Source organism: Camelina sativa, chromosome 3, assembly GCF_030686135.1.
Source record: "Camelina sativa cultivar CO46 ecotype springtype chromosome 3, ASM3068613v1".
Lineage (NCBI taxonomy): Eukaryota > Viridiplantae > Streptophyta > Magnoliopsida > Brassicales > Brassicaceae > Camelina > Camelina sativa.
The window spans coordinates 7,587,377-7,603,184 of NC_141882.1; the positions used below are offsets into that span (position 1 = coordinate 7,587,377).

General features: G+C 33.4%; 2 protein-coding genes across 2 annotated transcripts; one reads left to right on the forward strand and one right to left on the reverse strand.

Moving 5' to 3' along the window:
• The first annotated feature begins 8,371 nt into the window (after positions 1–8,371).
• Positions 8,372–10,817, forward strand: LOC104775992 (transcription factor MYB8). Its single transcript, XM_010499980.3, has 4 exons — positions 8,372–8,502; positions 8,609–8,790; positions 9,269–9,398; positions 10,253–10,817. Exons 2-4 carry the CDS (start codon positions 8,658–8,660, stop codon positions 10,737–10,739), a joined length of 750 nt encoding a protein of 249 aa, XP_010498282.1. The 5' UTR covers positions 8,372–8,502; positions 8,609–8,657; the 3' UTR covers positions 10,740–10,817.
• A 2,307-nt stretch (positions 10,818–13,124) lies between these two features.
• On the reverse strand, positions 13,125–15,692 carry LOC104775993 (2-hydroxy-palmitic acid dioxygenase MPO1). Its single transcript, XM_010499981.3, has 4 exons — positions 14,918–15,692; positions 13,692–13,754; positions 13,506–13,577; positions 13,125–13,395 (listed from the first exon to the last, which is right to left on the reverse strand). Exons 1-4 carry the CDS (start codon positions 15,278–15,280, stop codon positions 13,273–13,275), a joined length of 621 nt encoding a protein of 206 aa, XP_010498283.1. The 5' UTR covers positions 15,281–15,692; the 3' UTR covers positions 13,125–13,272.
• Between the last annotated feature and the right edge of the window lie 116 nt (positions 15,693–15,808).

Sequence of the window (15,808 nt, forward strand, 5' to 3'; positions counted from 1 at the left end):
ATTAAAATCATTGTGCCTCAGTGTTGTAGTGAGCTCTTAATTCTCGTCATTATTTTTTTTTTCTTTTACACCATTGACTTAACACATTACTAATTTGAGAAACTCTTTGATTCTATATTTCTATTTACCAAGACGCGCACTAAACACATATATATAGGGTTGTGTATTTAAATGTTTAACTTTTAGTTAATCATCAAATCATCAAATGAATTATCAATTGTAGCGTACCATTTTTTAGTTAATTAATAAAATTACCTCCTTTTTCAATAAATTTACCCGTCGTTTTTTCCACAATGGGTAAACGTTTGTCTTATGAATGCAAAACGAGACTAAATTATTTGCTTTTTATACAAAGACAACAACTTTGTGTGTACTGTTCATTAGTGTTAACGTGATATATCATTGGAGAAAAAGAAAACATCAAACTATCAAAATATATATGGACAACAACAGAGTCTACCAAAGCACAAATCCATATTAATATGGCCTACGAATACGATGATTAATGGGTTTGGCCTATAATAATGAAACAACTTGGTCTCGGCCTTGGCGATTTTCACATGTCATGCGTGTGCTTCTGTTTAAGTTGGACTCTGATAGCCCACTTTAGCCAAAACTTGAAGACGCGAAACTTGGGTATATAACCCGAAATAAATTTTGAACTGAAGAATCCAAACCGAATTGACTTGAGGTTAATTATGAATCAGTTGGTACATTTTCGTTCTATACTGATTACTGAAATAAACAAAACTGTAGCTATTGTTGATCCAACTTCCAAGAGAATTCAATAGACCGATATTTCATTAAAACTTATATTGGATATTCACTAAAGTTAACTATGCATGTGATTTGATCCAAATGAAAATTTCTGAATGCCAATTATCTATGAGGTATTGTGTCACCGACTCACCGATGGTGTTTGATTCTTCTTCGATATATATCGTCAAGTCAAGTTCATCAACTTATGTTTTGACAACCCTTTTACAAAAAAAAACTTCACCTTATGTGATATTAATTCTTTTTATTCTTTCCGATATTAAACAATAGAGATATTAAGTTTGATTGCATTCATAAAATGTTGGTAGTAATCTAGACCAATTTTAGTTCGACTATCAGTGTTTTTTTTTTCTTTCGCAAAATATTGTTTTATATTTACCATGTCTATTGAGTATTGACCCAAATTAAATCATATTTGTATTATTTTCATCTTCTTCGTTTTCTTGATGTCCTATTTATTAGCATCTCTGTGTTTCCTTTTCCGTAAACAAAGAGGAGATCCCGAGATCCGACCAAAAAAAAAAAAAAAAAGAGCCTGAGATGACAAATTAAGGCTCCGAATGGAAATAGTGTATCAGGCGTAGCAGATCTAGCGGATCAAACGGATCAAACGGAAAAAAGTGGATCTAGCGGATCTAGTGAAACAAGTGTGGATCTAGTGGATCCAGCGGTTTAAAATTTATGTTTGAATGGTAAAAATAGTTCAAAGTACTGTACAATTTAAAATAATATATTTCAATTTTAAAATTAGTATTTAATTTTTCATAAGTAAATTCTAATTAATATTGTATTATATGAATATTAATTATTTTTACATACTAAATTTGAGTTTTTTTATAATTTTGTATTACATTAGTGTGTAGACATGAATCATAAATCTTATATAATTGTGTATATATATAATATATGTCGATGGTATAAACATTTATAATATTATACATATACAATTATAAACCTTAGTCAAAAACATAAAAATATTATACATATACAATTATAACTTTTCGTCACTAAAAGTTTACAAACCTTATTTGCTATTAAATTTTTATTCATAATATTGTCTTAATAACATACTTAGATCTCTATTTTATAAAAGAAAAACATAATTACAAACCTGTTAAATCTATATGTTATAAAATAAAAACATAATTAGAAAACATGATATATATAATAAAAAATTTACTAACATTTCTTTCACATAAGTAAAAAAAATTAACTACAACAACATTACTATAGATTATTATAAAAAATTAAATTTACGTTTACATATATAGAGATACTTTTAAAATATATATAAATTACAGGTTATGAGCCATGTATAAAAGTTTTTAATTCTATTGATTTCCTTATTAATTAACAACTAAAAACATCCCAACATTATGATTAATTAAAATTATAACTAATTTAGTCAAAAGCATAAAGGTATGAAACTTTTCATTTACTAAAATAAAACTAACTACATCAATGTTAAAAGTGGTTCATTCACTTCTTTTTACTAAAAGACAAGAGTTTCTTATCTACATGTGTTCCCTTCACTTTTTTTTATTTTTGTTTTTGCGTTGCTGAATGGGAACACATAAGTGGAAAGACCACTTGGGCTGAAGAACCACTCATTTTCCCACTCCCCATTCAAAGCCTAAATATGTATCAACAAAAAAAAAAGTTGAAGCCACGAAAACAAATTCATGACCCCTATGATTTTCGTCAAGTTTAGGGCAAAAATAAAATAGATAAAACGAAACTGATATTTGGTAAAGTACGAAATTAACACATAGATTCAAGAAACTGAACTGTCTACGTTTCTGAGGTTAGTGTAGAAGAGACAAGAGACACACAATTTTTAACGAGGTTCAGCAAATGCTTACGTCCTCAAACTTTGTTGGTAATACTTCTTGAGAACAATTACAGTTAGTGTTTAATATTGGACTTACACAAACCTAAGATCTTTTCTTAGCTTGTTCCCAATCTATTCCTAACCTACTAAGAGATCCCTAAGAACAACAACACTGAACTACACTCAGGACTCTCACTTAGAAACAAAAACCTTCACCCTTTTCCTCCAAAGATGCCAAAAGGCTTACAAGGATTTTCCTCTCTTTTCACGTTCTAAAGAGATAAGTTTTTAAGTCCTAGACCCTCTATATTTAAGGGATTTCGTGCCTCTCCCAAGGCTAACAATTTTCCTAAAATCAAGAGGAAATATTCCATTTAACTTTATCCTTTGTTAAACGAATATTTCTTTTTTCTATTAAATCTTCTAAATATCTTTAAGCTTCCTTTTTCTTCGTGTTTTACCTCCAAGTAATATCACACAACGTACCTTAACTATATCTTCATAAATCTTCAAAACCAAGACATACAAACAAAATCAACAGGCCTCTGATGCTCTTTTATCAGACAGACGTTTGTGCATACATCAGACGCCTGTGCCGAGACAGAAGCTTGTGCAGACATATTTTGTATAGCTTCTTGAACTTCATCTTCAACTTGAGCTTGTCCACATACACTTACATTCTCCCCCTTTTTTACTGAGTTTTATAACTCAAGCACAACACTTCATGATTCTTGGAAATCCATAACACAACCTCTTGAAGACTCCCCCATAATCAAACAGCATCTTCGAAACTCCCCCATAAACAAGAATCATATTCTTCTTACACCATCTCCCCTTGCTTGAGTGGTAAAACTCATTAAAAAACATTAAGAGCTCAAATTTACCTTGACAAAGCATTCTGAAATATCAACCATCAGCACAAGACTTTGATCAGTCGTCAAACAGACAAATGTCTTTCTTCTTATTATCTGGTCTGTGAGACGACATCCTTTTGCTCAACATCTCGGTCTCCAACGTTTTCTCCGTTGGCCTGAATCTTGGAGTTTCTTATGCACATGTCTTAGATGTCGTCTCTTGCTTTGAACACCTCTCTGATTCCTTGAGTAGCCACTGTCAGAATACAAACGTCTGTCCCTTAATGCATGCTTTGTGTAGTCTTCAGGACGATATAAATCATGCTTCTTTATCCAAACTTGATTGAATCTTTGACGCTCTTTGTAAAATTTCTTCCTTCTCATGACTTTTGTTACCCTCTTCAAGAACTTGTAACACTGAGCTTTGATATGACCAGATTTCCTACAATACCAACAACCAATCACTCTTCTCTTAAAGTTGTTGTGTACAGACGTCTGCCAAGATTTCAGCTGGTTGTCACTGGTCTCTTTGCTGACAGACATGTTTCGGACCTTTGACGGAGATATACAGATACTTGAATCTACAACTTTTGAAGCCAAGGTTTCTCCTTTAACAAACTGAGTAGTTGCACCGGAATCACTTCCATGGTAACCCAAACCCCATCTGACATTACATGTTCTACCAGTTGTCAGAATCTTGTCAAGATCCTCTGCTCAACATCTTGATGCTTCTTAACTGATCTTCTAAACGTTTTTCTAAATCATAAGACTTTACTTTCTCCAGAGCTAGATCTTCTTCCAGATTTGAAATTTTGCTTAACAAATAATTCATCTCTATGACAAGCCTCTGATTTTCCTTCTCCCTTTGTATTAGATCTTTCCTTAGAGTGTTGATTTGATCATTCAACAACAATTTAAGTTCTTCTTCTGTTGGCTCAGAGTCATGATCCGTACAACAAATTGTTCCATTATCAGATTTCAGTTCTAACTTATCAGCAGCAAGTTTCGTTGAGCAACAAAGTGCAACAAACTTTGACTTGTTTGTTTGAGACTTTTGTGTGTTTTTCTTCCTTTTTGGCGAATGCAGACTCTTGAACCCTTTCTTCCTCACAGAAGGACAATCTGATTTAAAATGACCAAAGCCCTAACAACCATGACACTGAACCTTATTCCTATTCTGTTCTCCTATAATCTTCAAACTCTTGCGTCCTTTATGCACCACAAAACTCTTAAGTTCTCCTGTTTTACTAGCCATTGTGTTCTCTTCACTATCACAGACTGAGAAAACATCAATTCTTTGTGTGTTCTTACCTACATCAGACGATATGTATTGCAACTCATAGTTTAGCAATCTACTTGTTACCTCCTAAAAAGACATATTGTCTATATCAAGAGCAACATCCATCGCAATTTTCACAGAATGATATCTATGAGCTAAATCCCTCCACAGTTTCTTGACCAACTTCCTGTTTTTGTAATTCTTTCCAAGAGCTCTAGCTTCATTCGCAATAGCATAAATTATACCACTAAAAGCAGTAATGTTCTCAAACTCATACATCCTTAGGTTCTCAAACTCAGAAGCAAGAATATCTAACCTTGTGCGTTTCACACTTGTTGTACCTTCAAAGATAGTTTGCAGAATCTCCCAAGCCTCTTTAGCAGATGTACAACCTTGAATCAAAGAGAACTGATCCCTGTGAACGCCACCAAATATTGCTGAAAGTGCCAAAGAATTCAATCTGGACAAAGCTTTGTCAGATTTTGACCACTCTGTGTTGGGTTTTGAAACAACCATCTGATTTCCGTCAGAATCAACAACAGTCTGTTTCGGCGACTCCCATCCAAGTTCGACTGCTGTCCATGCATCTTCATGAATTCCTTTAATTCTATGCATCATCAACACCTTCCACATCCCATAATAATCTGGATCTAACACCAATAAGTCTTTTTCCATGAATAACATCGATTGTGCCTCCATGTTCTTCTTCCCAAGATCTTCACCCGTTTGTTGAGTCAGACTCTGCACAGATGCCCACTCTGATACCACTTGTTAGTGTAAAAGAGACAAGAGACACACAATTTTTAACGAGGTTCAGCAAATGCTTCCGTCCTCAAACTTTGTTGGTAATACTTCTTGAGAACAATTACAGTTAGTGCTCAATATTGGACTTACACAAACCTAAGATCTTTTCTTAGCTTGTTCCCAATCTATTCCCAACACATTAAGAGATCCCTAAGAACAACAACACTGATCTACACTCATGACTCTCACTTAGAAACAAAAACCCTCACCCTTTTCCCCCAAAGATGCCAAAAGGCTTACAAGGTTTTTCCTCTCTTTTTCACGTTCTAAAGAGATAAGTTTCTAAGTCCTAGACCCTCTATATTTAAGGGATTTCATGCCTCTCCCAAGGCTAACAACTTTCCTAAAATCAAGAGGAAATATTCCATTTAACTTTATCCTTTGTTAAACGAATATTACTTTTTTCCATTAAATCTTCTAAATATTTTCAAGCTTTTTTTTTCTTCGTGCTTTACCTCCAAGTAATATCCGAAAACGTGCATTAACTATATCTTCATAAATCTTCAAAACCAAGACATACAAATAAAATCAACAAGCCTCTGATGCTCTTTTATCATACAGACGTTTGTGCATACATCAGACGCCTGTGCCGAGACAGAAGCTTGTGCAGACATATTTTGTATAGCTTCTTGAACTTCATCTTCGACTTGAGCTTGCCCACATACACTTACATCTGACCCATCATGTTGTGCTCCACATGGGACATCTCTTCTCAATTGGTAAATGAAATCAAGGTGTTTAAATTAAAACCATTAAAGAGTCTCTCTATAGGCTCACAGGCTCACATCAACATCAACTTTACCATCGTTTTTCTTTTTGTTTTATACTCTCGACCACACTGTTTAGCAAGACATTATAGTTCTACACAAATCAGTATGAATTGTTCATATGCAAATAATGAGACTACGATGCACACATGTTTAAGCACATTTGCCGTGGTTTTGCATTATCTCTCAAGTCTCAACGACTCAACCACAACAAAAACACACGTACAATATGTTAGCTCGCCACTAGAGAAAATTTAATTTCTAGTGGCGTTATCTTTACGCGTCCATGTTAATTATTGCCTCTCTCCATATCCACCTGATAATAAATAAGATTATAATTAGATTAATAACATCACAGTAGATTTATTATTATCAGCAAAAGAAAGTGACATACGTACATTGAATTTTCCTACAAATGTGGCAAATCATATTCTTTCAAGCGCTTGGCTTGTTCTGGAAGATGAAATTTAAGCACGTGTAGATGGTACTACTACATGCAGGTGGACCATTTATAGAGAACTCCGAAACCGATAAAATTTAAACATATATTTTCGCGTAAAACTAAAGATTTTAAAATGTATATATATAAACCAAAGAATAATATATATATATATAGCTTGGCGAAAGATAAGTATTTGACATGTCAAGCTGAAAATGAGTCAAAGAAAAATTTAGCACATTGATTATTATGAATTATTGCAATTAATAATATTTCTCTAGTGCATAGATATATCTAATTATGATACAAAACAAGATTTTCCTAGTGAATCTTTAAATAAAAATGGTGAGATCTATCCAACCGTTGTCGTAACTAAATAATATACTCATGTACCAAAAGACCTTTTTTTTTTTGTTGGGTCAAAAAAGTACTAAAAATTATCATATGAAAATAACTTATTTTGTGAATCAATAACGTTTTTCTTATGTGAAAATTTTAAAAATTATTCTATAGAATATGTAAAAATTTTACAGACATGACTTTCAAGGATTCTATAGAAAATCATAAAAATTATTCTCCTTTAAAAATATCATTGATTGCATTCATATGTAGCATAACGCTTTCCGCTTTGGCTTCATGGGTGTTTTCTCCTTCACTCGGAAGTTTGTACAACGTTACAATACTGTAGTATCCTTTCAAAATATTATTATATATCCAAAATCCAGTTGCCCAGAAAAAAACAAATATCATTGATAATGGTTGGCCAAAAGAAAAGATTAACATGTTTGTGTATATAAATAACAATTTTCTTATGCGATACACAATTCTGAAGCTACCATATTATTCATAATCAGTTTTTTAACTTGGTAAACTTAACAATAATTTTGTTAAAGTAAATTTTTGTTTAGAATATATTAGTAACTATTCATTTATACCAATATTGTTATATGAAATATATTTTCTTATAATTCAACAAAACCACCTACTGTATATGAATTTACATTTATCTTTAATCTCAAGTATAAAACAGAGAGAAAAATTACTTACCTCACATTAATTAACAAATGGACTGTTTTTAATTTCTTCCGGAAACAGTGTCGACCTTCAGTTCAATTAAATACTTGAATAAAACTTTGTGATGTTATTCAGGATTTTAATAGAATTGAAATCCAACCCTAGTCCAATTAATGATTATAAATCATCCTTTAAAATTTGGTGCTATTGGATCTTATATTCGTAAATCAGGTTAAACTTTTCTAAAAAATTGATGTTACTTAACTAAGAATTCAAATCTTTCATTAAAATCCAGTGTTATCAAAACTTGAAAATCTTGAATCATCTGAAATGAAATTCTCTCGTGTTTTGTGAGTAAACTTATTATAATCTAAACCAATATACACTGCAGAGATTTTGAAACCCACACAAATGGATTCTTAAAATTATAGATTGTAAAACCTTAAAGAATTAAAGCTAACTCCATGATTGAGTAACACTGCCTATATTACTATTTACTATTTAGAAAATAAAGAGCCTTTGTAGGCATATCGAATAATGTTTTATTTTTCTTTATTCCTCAACATGTCTCTGTTCTATAAATAATCTGCTCAAGCGGGGGTACTAATTGCTACACTAGTAATCCGACAACCTTTTTAATTTTAATCCGAAAAGAAAGAAAAAAAAAAAAGTGGGATAATTTATAGCAAGACCTACTACGTACTCTCATCACTCATTCAAGAGGACCATATATTAAAGTAAGTAAAAGGCTGTGTGATATAGAAATCCCGATCAGTACGTTCAGATAAACTTTTTTTCTTTTGTTTTCGTTAAATATTTTCCGATCTCTTCTCTTTTCGTAAGGTCAACACGGGGTGATATCGGATTGGCAGGGCCGAGTCTCTGAGATATTATGGGGAGAGCGACGTGGTACGACGCCGACGGGACGAAGAGAGGAGAATGGACGGAGGAGGAAGACCAGAAACTCGTCGCTTACATCGACGAATACGGCGTCGGGGACTGGCGTTTTCTTCCTGACAAAGCTGGTATGTATAGATTTAAGTTTTTAACTGAATCACCAACAAGTAACAACTATAATAAAACGTTACCTCTAGTTTTTCATGTTATATTGATTACAATGAAAGTATAATTTAGATATATTTATCATTACTTAATAGTTTTTCATCACCGTAGTTGTGCTGTGCCGATAGAGCAGGTTTTACATGTCCTTTTTACAAACTACGTACGTACAATTATACATAGAAAAGTCATATAATCCTCAGACTAGTAGGTCTTTTTGATAAGACATATATATATTTCGAAAAGTTTAATTCTTTAAAAATTTTGTTTTCCTTTTTTCATTCATTTTTTTTTGTTTTGGCAAACTCATTTTTTCGTTCATATTTTCCTGTTTTTATAAGACTCTGGATCGCCATTATATATATGATACATCCAACAAAAGCACAAAGTTTACTGCGAATTTGAATTCACACTTATAATCTTACAATTATGATAAAAAAAAAGGTTTGCGGAGATGTGGGAAGAGCTGCAGATTAAGGTGGCTTAATTTCCTAAGGCCTGGGATTAAGAAAGGCAAATTCACTCCTCAAGAAGAACAAGTTATCATCAATTTACATTCTGCTTTCGGGAACAGGTTAAGTGCTCAATAATCACTAAAATTATTAAGTAATAAAGTGTGTCAAAACCAACATTATAATGCGCACATATATATATATATATATATATATGATACCTATGTCACACTCGATTGGATTAGTGGTCTGGTATATTAATACTCCCTCCGATTTTTTTACTTGTTTGTCATTCTAGAGCTTTGCACACAAATTAAAAAAATATATTAATATTCTATTATATATCTTATTTAATACATTTTCTAATTTGTTTATTAGTCAAAATATTAAAATAGTTGAAATAAAATTAATATTTTTACGAAACATATATATTGAAAACCTAAAATGACAAGTATTTGAAAACAGAAGAAACGAGAAGGAATAGTTATTTAGGAAACTGGTGATATCCATTTAGTCATATTTTAGTACACAGGCACCATTTGTAACAAATGGAATGTTGTAAGAAAAAAACAATACTATTTAACTTTGATTGGGGTTGCATATAATAATATAATAATATAATGTATAAACACTCGCTTTTGATTTAATACATTTTACATTTCATTCATAACTAGTTTTTAAAAAAATACTAGTATTATGTATGGATACCTTTGTCATCTCGCTAAATGAGATAGTACGAGAGGATTAACTCCTACAAATTATGATCCAATACCATATTAAAAACTTCTTTTGATAGATTGTTTACGTCAGAATATATTTGCGGAATATTAGTATATTACTAATGTTTTAGTGATAAAATCTTATTACTAAGGACTAACTACATTTTTATTTATTTTAAATAGATTTTTCCTCGACTTTTTGCGTAAAGATAATATATGCTAAACGATTTCGTTTTGTTGTTTACGGAAAATTGTAGGTGGGCACTAATAGCTCAGCAGATGCCAAATCGATCAGACAATGACATCAAGAACCATTGGAACTCTTGTCTCAAGAAAAGACTGAAGAGAAACGGAATCGACCCAGTGACCCACCAGCCGGTCGCCAATAACCTCACCGTCGAAACGCCGTGGTTTAATACAGAATGCAGTACTTCTTCTTCCGCGACAGCGAGCCCTTCTTACTCCTCCTCCCGCTCGGCCCATCTCCTTAATAAGATCGCCACTGGTATCTCATCTAGACAACACTGTGTCGACAGGATCAAGAACATCTTGTCGGATCCGAGAACCACAAACATCCACTGTCACGAAGAAGAAGGGGAAGAGTTGACCAAGGACCATGAGAAGATATTAGCTAGTGGTTTTCAAGAAGAAGACTTTTTAATGTGGGACGAGGAAGAATTGAGGCGTTTCATGGAGGAGATTAGTGTAATGGAGTTCGGCACGACGTCGTACGATTGTAATTAATTTGTACTTTTCATACGTGACCTACTTGAGTTGTTGATCCTTTCCTTTGGTAATCAATATAGTTATTGTGTTACATCATGGATCGATCATTCAGTAGTTTGTGTTTACCACATATTAGGCTTTCTGCACGTGTTCTTGTTGCAACTTGCAAGGAGTAATATTCATGTACCAGTGCCACTACCTAGGACGAAGAGAATAATTTCTTTAAAGCCAAATCTTTTCTAACATATATTTAATAGTAACACATAAATAGTAGCAGTGGGATAAAATAGGAAAGTTCATGAGTTTGGATTTGATAGTAAAGAAAATCCTATATTGACAATAACAGTGTATACATGTTGACAATACTTTCTCACGCTTTTTATATTTTTAATACATATAAATACTTTACAAGAGAAATAGAAGAAAAAAAGAAGAGAAAAAGAAAAACTATTGCGATAATTGCAGTGTTTTTTTCTTCCCTGGTCCACATATGCTCGATCTCCTATGGATTTTCTCTTTCCAGTGTTTTTTTTTTGCCCTGGTCCATATGCTAGTTTTGGATTTTATCTTGCAACGTAATGTATCTCTGTGTACGAAGGTGATATTTTTGTTTTTTTTTCTAATTAATATTATTTTGATAGTATCCGTTGTATTATTACTATGAACTGTACGACTTTTTTTTTCTTTTTCTTAAGAGAGTGGTTTGTGAAATAAATCAAGAGAATATATAAAACTAAAATAAGTAATGTAGGATTTACTGATAGATCAATATACAAATTCCCCGTATTATGCTTTATAAGTAGAAAATCAAAAGAAGAAATCGATAAGCCTTAGGGCATCTCCACTGAGAGATTCTAACTAAGAGGCTTTAGAAAAAAATATATAATAAAAAGAAAAAAAAACATAGAGAATGGGTGCTTGAGTTGCTAGACAGGTATCAAATTTTCAATGGTTACCATTAATAAAAGATAATAAATATATATATATGATTAAAATAATTTCTTTTTTTTTAAGCAACGTTACAGCAGCAACGCTGTTGGACTTGGTATTAGACTACAATGTTTCAACTTCCAAGCACGTATAATAGCACCTATATAATACCATGTAGACAAACGAAAAAGAAACAACTGTTCTTATATAGTATTTGACAAAGTAACAAAAGAACATATCATATCGATCTTGATGATGGATTACGTGTTAACCATATTCTACATAATATTTCTCCCTTTTTTTTCGATGAAACACACAAGATTTCTTTTTATTTAGTGATACTAAACACTAGTCGGGAGCATATGATAGACTGACACAGAAAAGTTTAACAAGATCTCTGCGTAAAGATAACACGTACGTACAACGAGAGAAATGGTCTAAATTTTCTCAAGACAAAAGAAAAATACAAGCACGGCCGCTTATAGAAGAAGCTACAGTGCAGATAATATATGGTGTAAGAAAAATATCGGTATAAGTCGCCAAAGTCGGGACATCGCTCTGAGTGTTGTGACTTATACGTGTGGAACATGCAGGGCCGAGTGGGATGTTCAAAGACGTCGTTAAGAAGACCCCATTTTAAGACACGTAGTCGTGAGGACACACCGGAAATTCGTTATCGATTGGGTTATACATAAATTTAGTCACGTTATACTTATGCGCCCCCAGTTCATTATTGTTCTTTCTTCGTTCAACCCTTCATTATTATTCTGATATTTTTTTCAGTCATGATAGTTATTGTTGATAAATTGATTTGATTAGAGAGTATCAACAATAAAGTCTCTGACTGGTGACTTGTTTAGAGTTTGGACAGAATAATCTGTATAGGACTCCGACTCACTGTTTTAGCGTAAATTTTCTTTGGAGCCACTTGTACCTAGAATAATAGTTTCTGCTAAAAAAAAAGAAAAAATCATTTGATAACAGAAAAAAGATTTACGCTAAATATGGTGGATCCATGGAAATATTCCTTCTCACTTATTTACTCCCAATTACGCTAAGAACTGTCCAATCACATTCACACCCAAAGAAAGTTGTATTCCCTCCCACCTCCGGCTTCCATCTAGAAGATGTTTTTAAGAAATGCATATCGGTTAACTCAGATGTTTAACCAAGTCTGTCAAATGTTTTTCTTGTTTAGTTTATAGTATTTCTTTATTTTCCGGCGACAAGTGATTTCTTAGGTCTTCGATTACTTCATGTAACATACAAAGCCTAGCCTATGCACGTTTAGGGGAGAGCTTTACGGTTTACATGTTGATTGTTGGGATATGATTCAAATTATTTAGGGTTTACATTTATGGGTTTGTTTCATAGATATTTGGAGTTTCAATATTTTATATTGATTCACATTTTTAAGATTAAGAGAGATATCAGAAATTTAACTTTTTTTTTTTTTTCTAACACATTGCTCAGTGACCGAAAAACTTACTGCAATTTTCAATATATTAGAGGCATGCAATAGACGTTACACACAAATCCATCAATCCATGATGGACTTATTATCATTTCCGTTACAGAAACACAACAATGGGTTCAAGTTCTTCCGTATTATAATCCAAGCTTATGTGACCTTATTCTTCTGTTGCTTCTTTGCTCTCCATTCCTTAACGTCACTTTCTACCTTGGCATTCACACGCGCTTGGAAACCGGGATATGGTTCATACCCGAAAACCGATTGAAGAACCTGCATTTCACACAATTTTCACATTAGCTTATCAAGTTTCTGGTTACGGTTTTCCCACAGAGCTGTAGTAAGAAGGTAGCAGGACATAACAAACAAATCACAACTTTCACCTCGAGCAATACGAAGAAAGGAGCCATGAGAAAAGCCTGGACTAGATTGTCTAATAGCGCAGGTGCTCGTTTCTGTGAGTAGACAAGAATCAAGAATGATCTGTTTTAGGGCCCCATGAATACCGATGAGGAGAAACAAGTTATAGGAGAAACAAAACAACAATTCCTAAAAGCCAAAGAACTTACCTCAAACATTCCATGGCCAACGAACTGCCCGGTCCAACATAACAGCTGAGATGCCAACCCAACCTGCGAAGAAAGACAGTCAAACTGTTACAGCATCTACATATAACAGAGGGATTTCAAACACATATAACAAACTATCAAATGATTCACAACACTCAAGACACATACAAAGCTCCTAATTTTAACAAGTGATGCAGACTCCAAATATCTGAGACCATCACATACGTACAACAGGTCAAGAACAACACTTTTTGTCCAAGCAGACATCACTAATGAGTCAACAACTCTAAAACACATTACAAGTCTTTGAATGAAAGAATCAGAATCTTGCAAAACAAATCATGAATGTTTAAAGCCAGAGACAGGGTGTTAAGTACACTGCTGTCTGTCTCAACGTTAACAGCTAATGAAGGGACCCCAGAGACAGAGGAGGACTAAGTTAATCGTTGAAGGTAATATAACAAATCCAAATAAATCGATTTCAATATATATATAAACAGGTATAGCCATATAGGGGCTTCCAAGTCAAAGCTTGGAAAACAATTAACAATAAATGCATGAAGCACACACACAGACACACTGCAACTGTATATATATATAAACACAACACATGGATGGACATCAAAGACAGTTAAACTGTTACAGTATCTACATATAACAGAGGGATTTCAAACACATATAACAAACTATCAAATGATTCACAACACTCAAGACACATACAAAGCTCCTAATTTTAACAAGTGATGCAGACTCCAAATATCTGAGACCATCACATACGTTGGTGGTCAAGAACAACACTTTTTGTCCAAGCACACATCACTAATGAGTCAACAACTCTAAATTACAAGTCTTTGGATGAAAGAATCAGAATCTTGCAAAACAAATCATGAATGTTTAAAGCCAGAGACAGGGTGTTAAGTACACTGCTGTTTGTCTCAACGTTAACAGCTAATGAAGGGACCCCAGAGACAGAGGACTAAGTTAATCGTTGAAGGTAATATAACAAATCTAAATAAGTCGATTTCAATATATATAGACACATATAGCCATATAGGGGCTTCCAAGTCAAAGCTTGGAAAACAATGAAAACAATAAATGCATGAAGCACACACACAACTGCAACTGCATATATATATACACAACACATGGATGGATGCACATACTCTGATTAAATATGCTCACTTTTTTTTATCAAAAACCCCAAATTGAGATAAGAGAAACCAAACCTTAAAGGAAAGAGAAGGTCCTAACTGAACAGCGAGTAAACTGGAACCAACCCAGCAAGAGAAACACATGAGAGCAGCTACAAAGCCAGATTTTTTATCCAAACAGATGTAGAACAGAGCATAAACAAGGGTGAAGATGAACCCAAGGTTAAATCGGAGAACGCCGTCGAGGGTCAACGATTGAGAAACCCCTAATTGAGAAGGATCGAAGATTGGGGTCGTGGAGTGGAGGAGAAGCAAAGCAGTGAAAACGATCGGCCAAACGAAGATGATGTGGATAACAATGTTGATGGGATTGCTGTGGTAAGCACCGTAGAAGGCGAAGTGTTTCTCGAGATCGAGCAGTCCCATCATGCGACTCATGATGGGATTGATTGAGATTTTTGTTCTCTCAGGAAGAGTAATCAGATTAGAGAGATACTGTGTATGTGTTTTATTGAGAAGGTAGGTTGGTGGAATTGAATGGAAAATATATAATCACCAAAAAACACAAAACAGGGGAGATTAAAAAAGACAAACATACATACATACACACGGGAAGAAGACGAAAGTGGGAAAGTTCTAAGTTTAGCAAAGTTGCTAACATACGCTTCATAATGCTAAATTGCGCAATCAAGCGATATGAAGTTGACTTTACTTGCCCGCAGATTTCTTCTTAACTTTGACCAACGAAACAAAAAAGAGTAGACGTGTTTTTGTGATTGCTAACCTACGCTAACAGAGGTTTGATTAGTTTTTTTTTTCCAAATCCAAAAAAAACCTGTTGACAATAGTTGCTAACATGCGCTATTGAAACGAATTAATGTATTGAGATGAAGACGTAAGCGGAAAGATTGAATTGACCGACCAACGATTTCTTACCAACTTTGGCTATGGTGATTACTACTAACT

Coding starts and splice junctions, on each gene's coding strand:
- LOC104775993 (XM_010499981.3), bottom strand. CDS start 15,280: ATGAGTCGCATGATGGGACTGCTCGATCTCGAGAAACACTTCGCCTTC. Junction 13,755..14,917: donor GACCTTCTCTTTCCTTTAAG/GTTTGGTTTCTC, acceptor CTTTCTTCGCAG/GTTGGGTTGGCATCTCAGCT. Junction 13,578..13,691: donor TTGGCCATGGAATGTTTGAG/GTAAGTTCTTTG, acceptor GTCTACTCACAG/AAACGAGCACCTGCGCTATT.
- LOC104775992 (XM_010499980.3), top strand. CDS start 8,658: ATGGGGAGAGCGACGTGGTACGACGCCGACGGGACGAAGAGAGGAGAA. Junction 8,791..9,268: donor TTTTCTTCCTGACAAAGCTG/GTATGTATAGAT, acceptor ATAAAAAAAAAG/GTTTGCGGAGATGTGGGAAG. Junction 9,399..10,252: donor CATTCTGCTTTCGGGAACAG/GTTAAGTGCTCA, acceptor GGAAAATTGTAG/GTGGGCACTAATAGCTCAGC.